At 42.1% G+C, this 19,247-nt stretch overlaps 1 protein-coding gene across 1 annotated transcript in view; it reads right to left on the bottom strand.

Annotated features, from left to right (window-relative positions):
• Positions 1-19,247, bottom strand: part of MOB4 (MOB family member 4, phocein) — a 189,075-nt gene that overhangs the window by 18,804 nt on the left and 151,024 nt on the right. The window contains exons 6-7 of the mRNA XM_073558087.1: positions 12,031-12,110; positions 2,453-2,564 (exon numbers count right to left, since the gene is read on the bottom strand). Coding sequence (XP_073414188.1) covers positions 2,453-2,564; positions 12,031-12,110 — 192 coding nt within the window. The remainder of the gene's footprint in view (positions 1-2,452; positions 2,565-12,030; positions 12,111-19,247) is intronic.

Raw genomic sequence — 19,247 nt, 5'->3', positions numbered from 1 at the left:
TTTTGGGGATATGTCAAAAGTAAAAGAAAAGTCAAAGATGCTATAGGATTTTTACAGGATGAAAATGATTAAATGGTAAGACAGAATGTTGAGAAGGCCGAACTTTTAAATTCCTATTTTGCATCTGTTTTCTCTCAGAAAGGAAATGTAACATCAACTGTTCTTCACTGTCCTATTAAGGGAATAGAAGAATCTAGAATATCTATAAACAGAAAGACTGTGAGGAAACACTTAGCTAGCCTAAATGAATTCAAGTCTCCAGGTCCAGATGAATTACACCCCAGAGTACTGAAGGAGATAGCAGAAGAAATTTTTGAACCCCTCTCCATAATCTTTGAAAATTCTTGGAGAACAAGAGAAGTCCCAGAAAACTGGAGAAGAGCAAATGTTGTTCCCATCTTCAAAAAGGGGAAGAAGGTGGACCCAGGCAACTATAGACCGGTGAGTCTGACTTCTATACCAGGAAAGATCTTTGAACAAATTATTAAACATGTAAGTACCTGGATAAGAATGAAGTGATTAAACAGAGTCAGCATGGGTTTGTAACTAATAAGTCATGTCAGACTAATTTAATTTCCTTCTAAGACGGAATCACTGATTGGGTGGATCAGGGAAATGCTGTAGATATAGTATATCTTGACTTGAGCAAAGCATTTGACAAAGTATCTCACACAATCATTATTGAAAAAATGGCTAAGTATGGAAAGGACAAGGCAATTGTTAGGTGGATTCATAACGGCTTAGTGATCGGACCCAAAGAGATGGCTGCACATCCAGTTGGAAGAAAGTCTCAAGTGGGGTACCACAGGGCTCTATCCTGTGCCCTGTATTATTCAACATCTTTATCAATTATTTAGATGAAGGAATTGAGGGTAAACTGATTAAATTTGCTGATGACACAAAGATAGGAGGGATAGATAATACTAGAGAAGAGAGAGGATTCAAAAAGATATAAATAAACTGGAGCAGTGAGCAGCAACTAACAGAATGGTTTTTAACAGGGAAAAATGCAAAGTACTACATCTGGGCAATAAAAATGAAAAAAGCATATACAGAATGGGATTAATAGGGCTAAGCAACAGCACATGTGAAAAAGACTTGGGTATACTAATAGATCACAGACTGAATTTGAGTCAACAGTGTGATGCAGCAGCAAAAAAGGCAAATGCAATTCTAGGATGTATTAACAGAAGCATACAGTCTAGATCACGTGAAATCATTATTGCCCTCTACTCCTCTTTGGTCAGACGTCATCTGGAATACTGTGTCCAGTTTTGGGTGCCACATTTAAAAAAAAACAACAGACTGGAGCAAGTTCAGAAAAGAGCGACCAGAATGGTGGCCGGTCTGCAAACCCTGTCTTATGAGGAAAGGTTGCAGGATTTGGGAATGTTTAGCTTGCAGAAGAGAAAACTGAGAGGAGACTTAATAGCTTTCTACAAATCTCAAGGGCTGTCACATTGTATAAGGATCATCTTTATTCTCATATGCAGAAGGAAAGACTAGAAGCAATGGGATGAAACTGAATGGGAGGAGACACAGACTAGATGTTAGAAAAAACTTTTTGACACAGTGATCAAAGAGTGGAACAGGCTGCCACAGGAGGTGGCGAGTTCTCCTTCAATAGAAGCCTTCAAACAGAGGTTAGACAGACATCTGTTTGGTATGATTTAGCAAATCCTGCTTTGAGCAGGGGGTTGGACCAGATGGCCCAGGAGGTCCCTTCCTACTCTACGATTCTATGGTTTGTTAGTCATGGATGCCAATTCCATGGTTGCGATTGAATGAGGCATCTTGGGAGTTAAACAGCCCTATTGGTGTTAGAGATGAGCAGATAGACTTGCGGGACTCAGTTCATCGTCCAGGTTTGTGGCACCTGGCAGTGAATCGCTTACCTTCTGGCGTGGCATTTGATTTGTCAAGGCTGGCGCAACGTCATCTGTGCAACGTGGTGCACAGATGACCTTGCACAAGCCCGTGTTAATCAAAAGGAGCATCGGGGACACCAAAACATAAGATTTGTGGGCCTCTCGTCTGTCAGGTGCCACCAACCTGGAATCTAGACCAGAGTCACGTAAATTGATCCGCTCATCTCTAGTAATGAATTGTGTTTCGGACAGATGCAGCAAGGTATCAGCCATCATACACAGCTGCATTTTCACCAGTAAGGGGTAATGCTATTTACTTAATTTTCAGTGCTGTGAAAAAGCGACACTGAGGAATAAGGCCCCTTAAACCCCAATTTAACTTTTTTTATGGTGGTGATGGATTTTAAAGGGGGGGGGGAAAAAAATCACTTAAAAATAAAGTAACATTATAAAATGTTTGCTTAGTCTTCAGCTTAAAGAAGTGAGAAAAATTCAAGTCCACCTAAAATCTGTTAAAGAAACCAATCAAATTAAAAAAATGCTTTCTTCTACATAATGCAAGACTTTAAAAATACTATACATACCTCATATTCATCAAATGTTTGGCGATGATGAAAATATGCATGAGAAAATATTCTATAGATTCTACGGCATACGGATCCTAGTTTAGCCACAGAAGATTCCTTTATGCTAACCCTGTAAAAAAAAATATATATATATACATATTATTAATATAAAGAATTGGTACATGCAGATATAAATTGAATATCAATATCCTTTGATGATCTGCTGTAGCGGTAACATTTGTATAGTCTTTGTAACTGATGCAGTTAATCACTGACCTCAGTGGCTCTGCCAACAGACTGCACAAGCCACTAAGTTCAGTGAAGGTTATGAGTGTTGTAAATATGAGATCAACACAGTAGCCGATCAATAAGGACCACTGGACCTGAGGAGGGTTGAGTAAAAGGTCAGTTGTGTTATCTTTTAAGTCTTGCAATTTTGAAAGCCCATGGACTAAAATATATGAAAAATAAATGTAACCTTCAAATTGAACCTGACAGGTCACGCATGCCCCAAACTACCAGAATTTGTACTGGCATATTTCTGTATAAATTCCCTGCCTAACAGTGCCATTATAGTGTTTGGCATATTAAAAACAGATTTTAGAAATACTTTTTCTAATCAACGGTTAACGTGTCAAACACCTTTTGACTAGTCGACCGGGCGTTTTGTTTCCCCAGATTATTCAGCCCACTCAGTATGTTATCACACCCCTGCCAGCTTCATCTCCTAAGGTCTTCAAAATTCGCACATGCACGCGACTTTCTTTCCCATGTGTCATTGCGCCTCTGATGTCGGTGTGATGTGTTCACTTCTCGAATTCAGAAGCGCACTGTGCATGTCTGAAATCAAAGAGGACGTCTGATGTCAACTGATGAGCCCAAGATCAAGCTTCTATGTTGCTTTTTGAAGAGCGCAGGAGATGAGGCTGGCTCTTGCTAATCATGTTCTCACGCCCACAGGGGTGTGATAACCTACAGAGAGGACAGACTAGTCTGGGGCAACAAACGCTCCATCAATTAGTCAATAGGTGATAGCCATATTAAAAACGGTCTTTACAAATACTTTTTGTAAACATTTTTTTATGTTTCAAACACTATAAAGGTTCTGTTAGGCAGGGAATTTCTACAAGTTCTGGTGGTTTAGGGGGCATGAGGGTCCTGTCAGGTTCCCTTTAATTAAAGGCTAGAAGGAAATAGCCATTATGTCCTGGGCTTCTTGAGGTTTTAATCTCTGGAGAATAAATATAATCATGATTTTCTCTGGTCGGAAGGGAAAGGTCAATTTTTTTTTTCTTCTGTTAAGTACCTCTGTGGTCATTACCTATTTGGAACACCGGAGGAATTGGTCAAAAGAGCCCAATTGTTGAATGTAAAGAGATTACATTTGCAAGGGATTATTTGCCTGCTGGAAAGACACAGTGAAACATGCTACCTGATCCACAATCGGCACATATGACAGTATGATATCTACTAGGTATGTCAGTCTCCCATTGAAATGCCACAGCGCTTCAGAGAAAAATGTACCTTATAAGTCATTCACCAGCTTCTCCCCACCTGCTGCCCTCAAGTGATAAGTCTCCTTACAGTTGAAACCAGAAGTTCACATACAACTACTGTATATAAAAAGACACATATGCATGTTTTCCTCAATATCTGACATGAAATCACAATAAACCTTTCCAGTTTTAGGTCAATTAGGATTAACATAATTATTTGCCAAATGCCAGAATAATGAGAGAGAGAATGTTTTAAGGCATTTTTATTACTTACTGCAAAGTCAACAGTTTACATATATTTCATCAGTATTTGGTACCACTGTAATTAAACTGACTGACTTGGGTCAAACGTTTGTGATATCCTTCCACAAGCTTCTCACAATAGTTGGTCAGAATTTGGGCCCATTCCTCCTGACAAAACTGGTGTAACTGATACAAGTTTTAGGTCGTCTTGCTCGCACCGGCCTTTTCCGCTTTGCCCATAAATTTTCAATAGGATTGAGATCAGGAATTTGTGATGGCCACTCCAAAACATTGATTTTGTCATCCAGATATTGAGAAAAAAACATGCATATGCATCTTTATATAGTGTATGTAAACCTCTGGTTTCAACTGTAGTGATTTTTATGTCTATTTCTTTCTTTATTTTAACTTTGTACACAGCCACCTGCTACCCCTGTAATCAGTGAAAGAAGACGTCGGCTGATGGGAATAATAGTATCTCATCAGTCGACGCCTGTGACCTGCAGAAAGATTTTTACTGTGGGTCACAATCACATCTGCGGGGTCACGCTGACATCTGACATCGTGACCCCGCAGAGCTATAACCGACGGTAACAATCTTACCGGGTGGTAACGTTCCACCAATCAGACCCACGACAGTGTTTCTGGCGCTGTCACACAGATGACAGCGTGGGAAACACCCGATATGAAGTCAGTAAAAACGCAAGCAAAAACTCACAAAATCCGCCAACATTTTTATACCTTCATTTTTGCTGCGTAGTTGACTGACTCATTTGAAGTCAATGGGTAAAAAACATGGCAAAAACGCACAGAGAATTTACATGCTGCAGATTTAAAAACAGCACAAATACGGAAAGGAAAATTATTGATCATGTGCACAGCACTTCAGGATTCTCCTTGACTTTGCTGGCATAAAGATTCCCTAGTGTTTTGGGGCCAATTCCGTGAGGGAAAATACGCAGTGTGCACACAGCCTTAAATGCAGGACAGGAAGACAAATATATTTTTTCCTCATTGCAATATGATCTCAAAGCTCTCAGTACAAGAGCACTGGAAAATAAAATAACACTGCACTCTTATATGGCCTGTATGAGAGTTCCCTGTGGTCTGTGTGTACATAAAGGCATTACTCAATACCAAGATTTTATTTAAAAAAAAAAAAAAAAAAAGTTGGAAAAAAGCACATTGATCGTTCTTTGAATCTGGTACAACTTGATCATGAGCTTAGTCATTATGAGCAGGTGAACCTTGATCGGGGGAAGGCAAGGAATGAACTTAAATCACAATTGACTTCCACTCAGTATCAAACGTTTCAAAGGAAGATTGAAATAAAACTTGCAGCAATAAAAAAAATGAGATTAAAGAAATTAAAAGGGACAAGTTTTTATGAGATAAATCAAATTTGGACTTGGATCAAAGTATTCACATAGAAGTCGCAACAACAAAAAAAAAAAATCTAATTTAGACGCAACACAAGAGGACGCAGAGGAAGATGACAACCGAAAATGCATACTGAACGCTGGACCACAGATTCTAGATCAGATTCGAATGGCTAGGCGTGCATTCACAAGCACTTAATTAGGCTGACATGCAAACTGCCATATACTTAGAACAGAAGGCTGTAACATCTATTCTATTATTTCTAAACACAGTTATTCGGTGATTCCTTTGTATCCCCATTCATACTGCACCCACACACACAAATGATACACCATTTGAAAGGTAAACTTGCCCCCTTCAGCAAGAAAATAGCCAAACAAACCACTCATCCACGATTTGATCACAAAATACAGTTTAAACATTAATTTTCATAAACCTGCAGTAAGGAAAAATGACCTGCAGGTGGCACCACAGTACCTGAAAGCACACTACCAACACATTTGTAAACATGCACTGCTTTTTCGCTGTTATCTTCGCCTCACACACACGATACATCACACGAAAGGTAAACATGCTCCCTTCAGCAAGAAAACAGCCAAACAAACCACACATTCAAGATTTTATCACTAAATACAGTTTAAACATTTATTTTCATAAACCTGCAGAAAGACACAATGACCAGCAGGTGGCACCTCAACCAGAAAATTTTTTTTGGCCTCAAAACAATTTATTGTATTACCAATCTCTCTCATATATAATAGAATTAGTCTTACCGGTAATTCGGTTTCTAGGAACCTTCCACGACATCCATATCGGAGGATGTTTCCCCGCCCTAATGGGGGACAGGAAATGCACAAGAGGTTAAATAACCCTCCCCTTCCTGCTATATCCAGTGTTTTTTCTGGACACACTAGCATGTATAGTTATCACCAAAGTGCAGGAATCATCCAGTAGAGTATCAGATAGGGAGGGAAATTAGTGATGTCGTGGAAGGTTCCTAGAAACCGAATTACCGGTAAGACTAATTCTATTTTCTCTAGTCACCTTCCACGACAGCCATATCGGAGAAATACCAACAACTAATTTCTTAGGGAGGGACAACAGCCTGCAGAACATATCTGCCAAACGTTAAATCCCTGTTGAAATTTAGTGTATAGTGTCTGGTGAATGTATGTACAGACGACCAGGTGGCGGCTCTGCATATCTGCTCAGAAGATGCGTTCCCTCTTCCTGCCCATGATGTTGATACTGACGAGTAGAGTGGGCTTTCAGAGATGTAGGAGGAGAAACATTCTGTGACGAGTAGGTGAGGCTGATAGCTTGCTTGATCCAATTCGTGATTGAAATTTTTGCCGCCTTTTTGCCTTTATTCCGACCGGAAATTTGAATAAATAAAATCTGGTCAATCCTCCAACTCTCTGTCTGCTGGAGGTAGAAGAGAACTACTCTACAGACGTCGAGGGTGCGAAAGGCTTCTTTTGTGTTGGAGGGGTTTTTACAGAAGGAAGGTAATACAATGTCCTGGAACCTATGAAAGTTTGAGACTACCTTAGGCATAAAGGAGGGATTTAACCTTAGAAAGATGCTATCTTCCGTTATGGTCAAGTATGGCTCCTGTATTGAAAGGGCCTGTAACTCTCCTATGTGCCTTACGGTAGTAATTGCTATCAAAAACACAGTTTTTAGTGTTACGTTTTCCAGAGCCGTGGAAGACCGTGGTGCAACGGTTCCCTGGTCAAGCCTTTGAGAACTAGGGTCAAGTCCCACGGAGAAACTGACTACGGAGTCTGGGACAGATTCTAGTTGCTGAGGTTATTTATCGCTTGATCCGATGGCTTGCCAGATCTTGATTATAAAATGAACTAAGAGCTGATACCTGTACCTTTAGTGTACTAGGAGTGAGCCCTAGAACTAAGTCGTCTTGAAGAAATTCTAAGATCTGTGTGATATTAGGATGGAAGGGGTCCAAGGCACTTAGGGAGCACCAAGATGAGAACATCTTCCAAATCTTCCCGTAAATGGCGTTAGTCATGCTTAGCCTAGAATGGCCGGTGGCCCTGTAAAGTTTGGATCACTTCCTCAGAAAAGCCTTAAGCCATTAGAATTCCGGCTTCAGTAGCCAGGCCGCAAGGTTCATTCTGTGCGGGTCTGGGTGCAGTAGAGGGTCTTAGTAAAGGAGACTGGCCCTCTAGGGGCAGAAGTATTGGGCCTTCCTGAGCCATGTTTTGTAGGGCTCCATACCAGCTTTCCCCTGGCCACAAGGGAGCCACTAGGATTCTAGAGACTTTTTCTGCCCGTATCTTCTGCAGTGTTCTCGCTACCGTGGAAATCAGAAGGAAGGTGTAAGCCAGCTTGACCTGCCACGGATGGGAGAAGGCATCTACTCCCCACGCTCCGTCGGTGGGACTGAGGGGAAAAAAAAAGTGTCCACCTTCGCGTTTTGACTGCTGGCAAAAAGGGTCCACATCGGGATTTCTCCACCTTGACACCAGAGGCAAAAATACTGTTTGGTCTAGGCTCCTTCCCCAGAATGAACATCCTTCCTGCTGAGGAAGTTTGCCTGCTGATATGGACAACTGACGTTTCTCTGCCCAAGAAAAATTTGCCACTACCAATTTTTTGGTTTTAGAATTTCGTGCCTCCTTGGTGTCGGATGTAGGACATTGTAGTCGCATTGTCTGGGCATACACGTACATGATGATTTGGAAAGGGGTTGATGCTGCTTTCAACACTTCCTCCACAGTTTTCAGTTCTCTCACATTTGAGGAGCTGGCTCTGACGTCTGGGGGCCATACCCCCTGGAAGTATGATTTCTCCACTATAGCTCCCCAGACTCTCTGGCGTATGTGGTGACAATTTCCAGGGAGAGCTGATCCCAGCTGATGCCCCGCTGGAGGTTCTGGTAGTCCAGCCACCATAGGAGAGACGTCTTCACATGACCAGGAAGAGGGTTCTCTTGGTCAGAGTATTCCGATACTTCTTCGAACACTGGATTACATAGGACCGAAGGAACCGAGTATGGGCTTGAGCCCAGGAAACAGTTTGGACGCACGCTGTAAGCGAACCTAGGATGGACATTGAGTCTCAGGGTTGGTGCTCTCTGGTCTCCGAACCTGGAGGACCTCTGAACAAGGTCAAGTTGTCGTTCCCTGGGTAAGAAAGATGTTAGCCTTCCTGAGTCCAGGAGTATCCCCAAGAACTTCTTCCCTGACGAAGGAAGAAGGTCTGATTTCTCCTGGTTGGGGATCCAACCCAAGGACTGTAAAATCTCCAGGGACTTTCCTATGTCCTGGTTCAGGCGAGACATGGATGGAGCCCTTATTAGAAGGTTGTCTAGGTATGAGACAATGCAAATCCCCTGCTGGCAAATGAAGATCATTGCCTCTGCCATTATCTTGGTAAACACTCGAGGGGCTGATGACACCCCAAATGGCAGGACATTGAACTGGTAGTGGTTGACCCGGGGACCCTGGAAAACCGCAAACCTGAGGAATTCCCTGTGGTCTGGATGAATCGGGACATGATAGTAAGCGTCCCTCAGGTCTATTGTGGCCAACACCCAATTTATCCTATGAGGGGGATTGCCGACTTAACCAGCTCCGTCCTGAATCATCTGTACTTTACCACTTGGTTCAAGGGTTTTAAGTTTATTATAACCCTGCTTTCCTGAGGGTTTTACAATTATGAAGAGGCGAGAGTAGTGGCCTCTGCCTATCTCCTGTCGTGGAACTGGGGAGATCGCCTTGCAGAAGTGTCTATGTCTGACAGCAAGGATTTTTGGAGGTACGCCTGCAAGGACGTCACTCAGGCATTGAGGGGGAGGATTCTCGAACCTCAATCTCAGTCCAAAATGAAAGGTGCAAATAACCCATTGGTTTGAGGTTCATAGATTGTTGCAATCCATAAATTCAAGGGTCGGCCCCCGACCGGAGAACCGTGAATTCTGGGAGGACTGGTCAAGGGGAGGGAGTCGAAAAAATCGTTTTCTAGGTTCCGGAAGAGACTTCTTTTTATCAGTTGCTTTCTCTAGGATATCATCCAGAGCTGGGCCACATAATTTCCCTGAAAGGGAAACGTATAGACGTTTGACAAAGTCTCCTCCCCCAGCTTTCAGCCAGAGTTCCCCTGGCTGAGTTGGAGAGGTAAATGCATGACCTGTGACCTGCAATTGCAGGCTGGTCTCCCATTTGGGTCCCGGCCCAGGCTCAAGCTGCTTAGCAGCCACCACCTGCCGAACCTAGAAGGGCCGGTTGACACTGCAGATTTTGCTGCTACCTGGACGGATTTAGCGGAAGCATCCACTAGGAACCCTGTCGCTTTTGTAATAGGGAAAGAGTCAAGGGTTTCTTCCCTGGAGGTCCCGAGTGAGGTGATCCTCCGGCGTACACCACCAGCAGACAGGGCCCCGGTAACACACGTAGAGGCTATATTGGCCTTAAGCAGGGTTGTGGAGGTGGCCCAGGATTTCCTGAGCAAGCTTGCCATTGAGAGTTGCCCTTAAATGGAAGAGCCGCTCTCCTGCACGTCCACTTTAGGGATTTCCCATAAGAAGCCATCTCCGTCCAAGGGAAAACCTGATTCCTAAATTCTGAGGTGACACCAAGTCTCTCTCGGGAGGGGGCCATTACCAGCCGTGAAGGCTTCAGCCCCTCCAAACATCTCATCTTATATAGAGAATTCCACTTCCTCCTCCCGTACTAACTGATCTGGTCTCTCATTCCCGACCCAGCCCAGCCTCAAGCTGCTTAATGGCCGTGACGAATGTAGTCACACTCAGCCTAAAATGGCCGGAGGCACCTTCGGAAGAGATAGTATTCCCAGATCTGAGGGTGGAAGTGGAACCCTCATTTTCCCAAGCATCCTCTGAATTAGAGGTATCAAATTCACCCGAGTCAATCAAATTACACAGGTGCCGATTTCCTCCTAGCAGGAAAGGGCTGTGGCTGGGAAAATGTCGTCATAGAAGATTGGACTTCTTGTCCGATGAGAGTTTTTACACACTGTCCAGTAGGGAGGGCTGCTCTGTACGTAAAACATTGTCCGTGCAGGGCTGACAAAGCTACCCCTATATGAAGAGGGAGGTCTGGACCCACACCTGGTTTATTCTTTGTAGGGTCAGTGGCCTTGTCTCCCTACAAGAGAGAGAAGGCATACTAAGCCACCTCCGAGACTACGCTGGACAGAAAAGGGGGGACCTACCCAGCTACTTACAGTAGGAGGGTGACGCTGTGCTCTGCAGTAGCAGGCAGTAAGGGTTTGTCGCTGTCCATGGTCAGTCTGCCACAGTCACTGTACAGATAATGGCCTTACCTGGATGCACCCAGACCAGGATTAGAGTAACCGAGGTCCATTCAGCGTGTTGTGTGCTCCTCCTCCCTTCGGTCCATGGGTGAGGGTCATTTTAATCATCTCTCCCCACAGCTGAATTCCCCAGCTGCTCAGCGGCTGCCCCTGCACACTCAGCGGTGCTCCATCCTCTGACGAGAGCAGCCACGCTCAGCCCAGAAGGGCCGGTGGCTGGGGCCCCGGACCGCACCCGCAGTCCAGTAGCTGCAGGCCGCGCATGCGTACCCGCCTGGCACACAGGTGGAAGGCAAACCGGAAGTTCGGCACCAGTCCCGACGCCACCTCTGGTGTGCACGTGCGGGCCCGGATGGCATGCAGCATGGGGAGGACGATGCCAGGAGCTCCAGGAGGATCCCGACCGCACAGCACCGCACCCGCCTCTTTATGCCCCATAGGGGACAGGAAAAACACTGGATATAGCAGGAAGGGGAGGGTTATTTAACCTCTTGTGCATTTCCTGTCGCCCATTAGGGCGGGGAGACATCCTCCGATATGGATGGCTGTCGTGGAAGGTGACTAGAGAAATAAATAAATATATATATATATCTCTATCTATCTATATCAAGAAAAAGGGCAGCACTACCAAAATACAGCAGGTGCAAAACCTATTCAGCAGTGTCCAAACAGCCAAAATGACAAAAGGAAAAAAAATAGGCAGCACTCAAGTTAAATGTGAAGAAAGTGGATACTTTACTGATCCTCAGATGGCAACGTTTCAACGGTGATTTCACATTTAATTTGAGTGCTGCCTATTTTACATAAACATACATACGTCTGTCCATCAGCTCATGAAATACATTTACATTTGACCAGCTTGCCTTTTCTGAAATTGCCTGCGTCCTCGACGACCAATGTGCAAAAATTTTGCACGAGCAAAGCTAGTTTTATATAAATGTAAAGTAATATTTTTTTTTAATAGCATGAATGAATATTATGGAGTAGAATCTATATTAGTTGGACAATGTCTTAACTATATATATTTTTATTTACTTATTTTATCCTCAATTTTATGTGTTTTCCATATGTGAAGATTGGATGATGTAATCTGTATTATAGCAGTATTTCTCTGCATGCAAATTAGATAAGGTAAAATAGAATGTACAAAAAAAAAACAAAAAAAAAAAAACTTACCTGCTTGGAAAATATTTATTGCTATTCAAAAGACATGCAGCACCATCCAGAGTGTGCCTTGTGTAATCTATAGCGGGGCACTAAATAAAACAAGAGGAAACATCATATTTGTAAGAAGAAAAGGGTGCTTCGTTATGTACAAAAAATAAAACTAATACACATTTATATTCCTATATACTTACATCCATGAGAAAAACTAAAGTGACCCTCTGAATTCTATGACTTTACGTATCACAACATGAAAAAACATGTAGGGGCTGATTCATCAAAGCTTTTTACATCAGAACATGGTTGAAAAATTACTTTAAGAGGTGCAACATTTTTGGGCAAAAACAGTTGAGCAAACATTTAGTGACTTTTGATATTGTTACACCAGTTTGAAGACGATCAATCAAAATGAGTAAAGCTGGAAGAAGCCGGGGTGGGACAGGGAGTGGCTATGCTCACCTATCAAATTCATTTTCATTCAGTGCAAGTATGTCATATACTTGAAATGCTATTCCAGACACTGACTGGAGTAGCAATTCTAGCAAGGCGCTTGCTACTGAAAAGATGCACTGGATTCATTAAATGGAGTGCACCGCCATAAACTCAGCAAATCATACTCCATTAAGAAATTAATAAGAAATTATTGATACCAATCTACTGAGGGTTGCAAGGCTGTTTCGAAACAATTTGAAGTTCCTCATTCTACAACAAAAAAGATTATGTACAAATTAAAAACAAGACAGTTGACAAAGTTTCCAGATGTGGACAGACAGTCCCAGCAATTTCAACCCAATGTTAGACCGTACAATGCACAGACAAACTACAAAAAACATAAGAGCTACAGCTCTGACTCTAAAGCTATATCTTGATAAATGTTCAAGTTCATGACAGTACAATTAGAAATAGACTGAACTAGTTTGGCTTATTTTAACCCCTTCCTGACATCAGACGTACTATCCCGTCCATGGGACCCGGGCCCCTATGCCCATGGACGGGATAGTACGTCTACCGCGATCAGCGGCGCCCACGTGGTGAGCGCCGCTGATCGCGGCCGGGTGTCAGCTGATTATCACAGCTGACACCCGGCACAATGTGTCAGGGGCGGTCATGGACCGCCCCGACACGTTAACCCCTTGCACACCGCGATCAAACATGATCGCGGTGTACCGGGGGTTAAAGGGAAGCATCGGCAGGGAGGGGGCTCCCTCCGTGCTTCCCTGAGCCCCCCACGGCAGCGCAATGTGCAGCGCTGCTGCGGGGGGCTCCTTTCCTGCAGACCCCCGAATCCCAGATGACGACGTGGGCCTTCGGGGGCCTGCAGGAAGCTGGCTTCCTCAGTGCCTGCAAAGGGCAGGCATGAGGAAGCCTTCTGCACTGCCTGTGACAGATTGCTGATCTGTCACAGTGATCTGTGATGTGACAGATCAGCGATCTGTCACAGGACAGTGATATCCCACCTGGGACTATTTAATAAAGTTTAAAAAAAAATAAAAAATAGTGTTAAAATAAATTAAAAAAAAAAAAAAAAAAAAATCGCCAAATAAATTAGAAAAAAAAAAAATATTCCCCCAAATTAATCAATTTTTTGGAAATAAAAAAAAACAAAAAAAAACAATAAAAGTACACATATTAGGTATCGCCGCGTCCGTAACGACCCGCCCTATAAAACGGTCCCATTAGTTAACCCCTTTAGCGAACCCCTTAAAAAATAAAAATAAAAAACAGAGCAAAAAATAATGATTTATTATCATACCGCCAAACAAAAAGTAATAACGCACGATCAAAAAGACGCATATAAATATCCATGGTACCGCTGAAAACGTCATCTTGTCCCGCAAAAAACGAGCCACCACACAGCATCATCAGCGAAAAAATAAAGTTATAGCTCGCAGAATAAAGCGATGCAAAAATAATTATTTTTTATATAAAATAGTTTTCATTGCATAAAACCAACAAAACATAAAAAAACAACCTAAATGAGGTATCGCTGCAACCATACTGACCCGAAGAATAAAACCGCCTTATCAATTTTACCGCACGCGGAACGGTGTAAACGCACCCCCCCAAAAGAAATTCATGAAACGCTGGTTTTTGTTCATTCTGCGACACAAAAATCGGAATAAAAAGCGATCAACAAATGTCACGTGCCCGAAAATGGCACCAATAAAAAAAGTCAACTCGTCCCGCAAAAAATAAGACCTCACATGACTTGGTGGGTCAAAATACGGAAAAATTATAGCTCTCAATATGTGGTGATGCAAAAGCTATTTTTACAATAAAAAGCGTCTTTTAGCGTGCGACAGCCGCCAAACATAAAACCCGCCATAAATAGTAAATCAAACCCCCCGTTATCACCCCCTTAGTTAGGGAAAAATAATAAAATTAAAAAAATGTATTTATTTCCATTTTTCCATTAGGGCTAGGGTTAGGGCTAGGGTTAGGGTTAGGGCTAGGGCTAGGGTTAGGGCTAGGGCTAGGGTTGAGATAAGGGTTGGGGTGTGTTGGGGTTCGGGTTGGAGTTAGAATTGGGGGTTTCCACTGTTTGGGCACATCAGGGGCTCTCCAAATGCAACATGGTGTCTGATCTCAATTCCAGCCAATTCTGAGTTGAAAAAGACAAATGGTGCTCCTTCCCTTCCAAGCTCTGCCATGCGCCCAAACAGTGTTTTACCCCCACACGTAGGGTATCAGCCTACTCAGGTCAAATTGCAAAACAATTTTTGGGGTCCAATTTCTCCTGTTACCCTTAGGAAAATAAAAAATTGGGGGCAAAAATATCATTTTTGTGGGAAAAAATGATTTTTTTTATTTTCACGTCCGAGCGTTATAAACTTCTGTGAAGCACTTGGGGGTTCACTTGGGGGTTTCAAAGCACTTGGGGGTTCATGTGAGGGCTTATCTACCCCTCACATCTAGATAAGTTCCTTAGGGGGTCTAGTTTTCAAAATGGGGTCATTTGTGGGGGGTTTCCACTGTTTAGGTACATTAGGGGCTCTCCAAAGGCAACATGACACCCGCAGACCATTCAATCAAAGTCTGCATTCCAAAACGTCACTACTTCCCTTTCGAGCCCCGACGTGTGCCCATACAGTAGTTTTCTCCCACATATGGGGTATCAGCATACTCAGGACAAATTGGACAACGTTTGGGGTCCAATTTCTCCTGGTACCCTTGGGAAAATAAAAAAATGGTGACTAAAAGATCGTGTTTGTGGAAAAAATACAAATTTTTTATTTTCACGCCCGGGCGTTATAAACTTCTGTGAAGCACTGGGGGGTTCAAAGTGCTCACCACACATCTAGATAAGTTCCTTGGGGGGGTCTAGTTTACAAAATGGTGCCATTTGTGGGGGGTTTCCACTGTTTAGGTACATCAGGAGTTTTCCAATCGCGACATGGTGTCCGATCTCAATTCCAGCCAAAAACATCAAATGGCGCTGCTTCCCTCCCAAGCTCTGCCATGCGCCCAAATAGTGGTTTACCACCACATGTGGGGTATTAGTGTACTCAGGACAAATTGCCCAATAACTTTTAGGGTCCTGTTACCCTTGGAAAAATAAGAATTGAGGGTGAAAAGATCATTTTTGTGGAAAAAATATGATTTTTTAATTGTACGGCTGTATGTTATAAACTTCTGTGAAGCCCTTGGGGGTTCAAAGTTCTCACCACATATCTAGATAAGTTCCTTGGGGGGTCTAGTTTCCAAAATGGGGTCACTTGTAGGGGGTTTCCACTGTTTAGGTACATCAGGGACTCTCCAAACGTGACATGGCATCCGATCTGAATTCCAGCCAATTTTGCATTGAAAAAGTCAAACGGCGCTCCTTCCATTCTGAGCTCTGCCATGCGCCGAAACAGTCGTCCCCCCCCACATATCAGGTATCAGCGTGCTCAGGACAAATTGCACAATAACTTTTGCAGTCCAATTTCTCCTGTTACCCTTGGTAAAATAAAAAAAATTGAACCTGAATTATTTTTTTTGTGAAAAAAAAGTTAGATGTTCATTTTTTTTTTAAATATTCAAAAAAATTCCTGTGACGTACCTAAAGGGTTAATAAACTTCTTGAATGTGGTTTTGAGCACCTTAAGGGGTGCAGTTTTTAGAATGGTGTCACTTTTGGGTATTTTCTATCATATAGACCCCTCAAAGTGGCTTCAAATGTGATGTGGTCCTAAAAATAAAATGGTGTAAAAATGAGAAGTCGCTGGTCAACTTTTAACCCTTATAACTTCCTAACAAAAAAAAATTTTGGTTCCAAAATTGTGCTGATGTAAAGTAAACATGTGGGAAATGTTAGTTCTCAAGTTTTTTGTGTGCAGTATCTCTGTGATTTAAGGGCATAAAAATTCAAAGTTGGAAAATTGCGAAATTTTCAAAATTTTCGCCAAATTTCCGTTTTTCTCACAAATAAACGCAAGTTATTTGAATGAAATTTTACCACTAACATGAAGTACAATATGTCACGAGAAAACAATGTCAGAATCACCGGGATCCATGGAAGCGTTCCAGAGTTATGACCTCATAAAGGTACAGTGGTCAGAATTGTAAAAATTGGCCCGGTCATGAACGTGCAAACCACCCTTGGGGGTGAAGAGGTTAAAGGGTTGCCAGGAGAAATGAAAATTTTGGTTCTTAACCTCTTAAGGACCAAGCCAATTTGTAGGTTAATGACCAGGCCTTAATTTTGAAATCTGACCACTGTCACTTTATGTGGTTGTAACCAGGGCTGTGGAGTCGGAGTTGTGGAGTCGGTGCTCATTTTGGTGGAGTCGGAGTCAGTATAAAATGGACCGACTCCTAAAAAATATAATAAATTGGGTACAGTAGTTCAATGCAGAATGTGCTGAATATTTTTTCATAGGAATTTGGGAAAGTTATGAAAGGTCCTATAAATGGCTGTTCTATTCCTGATCTAAGGCTACATTCACACATAGCATTTTTGCTGCGTTTTTTGTGGATACGTTTTTCAGCTGCAAAAGCAGATCAGATTTTTTAAAAACCGCATCACCTGAAAGGTTTTTGAGCTCATAGATAATGTTTTCAATATCAAAAGCAGATTAGAAATCTGCTATATCCATTTATTCATATCTGTCTATCCATATCTTATCTGTACCAAAAAGAATGAAAGCCGGGCAGCACACAGACTAACACTTCCTGCCAGGCAAAGGAGGAGGAAAGAGTGTCTCAAACATCATTAACTAGATATTTTGCAAGTGACAAAGTTACTGTAACAATGACAGCAGATATGTTTAAAAGACAGCTCATACAGCTTGTTGTGAAGGACGGTGTACCATTAACATTTTCACGACCAGCTTTTACAGCTCTTAATGGAGAAATGGCCCGTAAACTTGGTGTTTCTCTGGAAAGAGAAAGTATTAGAAAATTAGTGATTGAAGAAGCCATTAACCAAAAGGAAGATCTTAAAAAGACTCTCAAAAGATGCTTCATGTTTCTTAAAATGGATGCCTGCACACGTCACAGAGTGAACTATTTTGCCATCAATATTCGATATGTTTGTGACAACAAAAATTGTTACCAACATGCTGGCAGTAAAAGATACTAAAGCTCATCACAGCAGCCAGTTTCTCCAGGCCTTAGTGGAAAAAGATTACGAACTCAAAAAATAACAGGTTCTTGCTATTGTAACGGACAATGCTTCAACCATAAGTACAGTTACACTGATGAATGAGAGTAATGAACAACAGCCAGAAGAACATTTAGGATTCAGTATGTTTGAGATGGAAGGCCACAGTGCTGTTCATGTAACTGAGGAACAAACAGATATTACAACAGAAGAACAGCAAAATTATACTGTTGAAATAGATGATCTTGTTGAAGCTACTTCAAAACACTTTCACATTCATCACATGCGCTGTGTTGTGCACACGCTGCAGCTGGCAATAAGAGATAGTCTGCAAGAGGGACAGGCTGGAAATTTGATTGGAAAAGTGAGGAAATTGGTTATTGCCGCCAGAACCCCTAAAATTGATCCCATCTTGAAGAGACGTGCTGGAAAAGGGCAATTGTTGATCAAGCCACTCGGTGGGGCAGCCCTTGTTTAATGATTGTGCAATTGCTTGAACTAAAACCGTTTCTTATAGATATGGCGAACGCTCAGGTAACCCTAAATGAAAGTCAATGGACACAGGTGGCTGAATTGAAGGAATTGCTTAATCACCCATTTACCGTGACTAAAAAATTACAAGCTGAGGATTTAACTCCTGGCATTTTCATAAGGGAGTGGAAGAACTTCCTATTTTCCCTGTCCAAATGAGGAGGTTTAATCGCAGATGGCATTTCTGCTTCAATGAAACAGAGAGACACACAGCTATTGGAAAATAAAATTTTTCTGGCAGCTGTTTATGTGGACCCAAGTCATCGTATATTGCTTAATAATCAACAGCTTACTAAAGGAAAAGAAGCTCTGACTGAGGTAGCAGTTAGGAAGAGTGGCCTACAGGAAGACTGCCAGTGAGTGAGTATGAGAGACGAAGTGAGAGAAAGGGTCGTATGTGGAGTGAAAGAGTGAGTGGACGTGAGTGGAGATGGTGAAAGGTGAGTGGAGTGTGTGTGTTGAGGGTTAACATGGAAAGAGGTGTGCGGTGACGTCACCGGTTACAACTGGACGGAAGTTGTTACAACCGGAAGTTGCTTAGGGCATTTATTATTATAGATTACATAGTGAGATATAGATATATAGATATATAGATATATATATATATATATAAAACAAAAAAACGATATTACATAGTGTATTACACATTTACAATTTATTACAGTTTTTTGTGTTCTAAAGTTGTATTCCAATAAATATTTTCTAAATATCTTGATTGTATCATAAAAATGATTTAATGTCTGATGTTCACATTGTACTACAATAAATTTTTCACTTAAATATAAGCAATATATGTGGGAGTCGGAGAGTCGGTGTAAGGGAAATTGAGGAGTCGGAGTCGCAGGTTTGGCTTACCGACTCCACAGCCCTGGTTGTAACTTTGGAACGCTTCAACATATCCCACTGATTCGGAGACTGTTTTTTCGTGACATATTGTACTTTATGATCGTGGTAAAATTTCTTCAAAATTTCTTGTTTTTATTTGTGAAAAAAAAATATAAATTTGGCAAAAATTTTGAAAATTTCGCAATTTTCAAAATTTTATACCCTTAAATCAGAGCGTTATGTCACACAAAACAGTTACCGTATATACTTGTGTATAAGCCGACCCCCT

Source organism: Dendrobates tinctorius, unplaced genomic scaffold (assembly GCF_039654945.1).
Source record: "Dendrobates tinctorius isolate UK_male_01 unplaced genomic scaffold, ASM3965494v1 ptg000254l, whole genome shotgun sequence".
In the NCBI taxonomy this organism is placed as follows: Eukaryota; Metazoa; Chordata; class Amphibia; order Anura; family Dendrobatidae; genus Dendrobates; species Dendrobates tinctorius.
The sequence above is the reverse complement of the archived record's forward strand: the minus strand, read 5'-3'. Positions and strand labels throughout refer to the sequence as shown.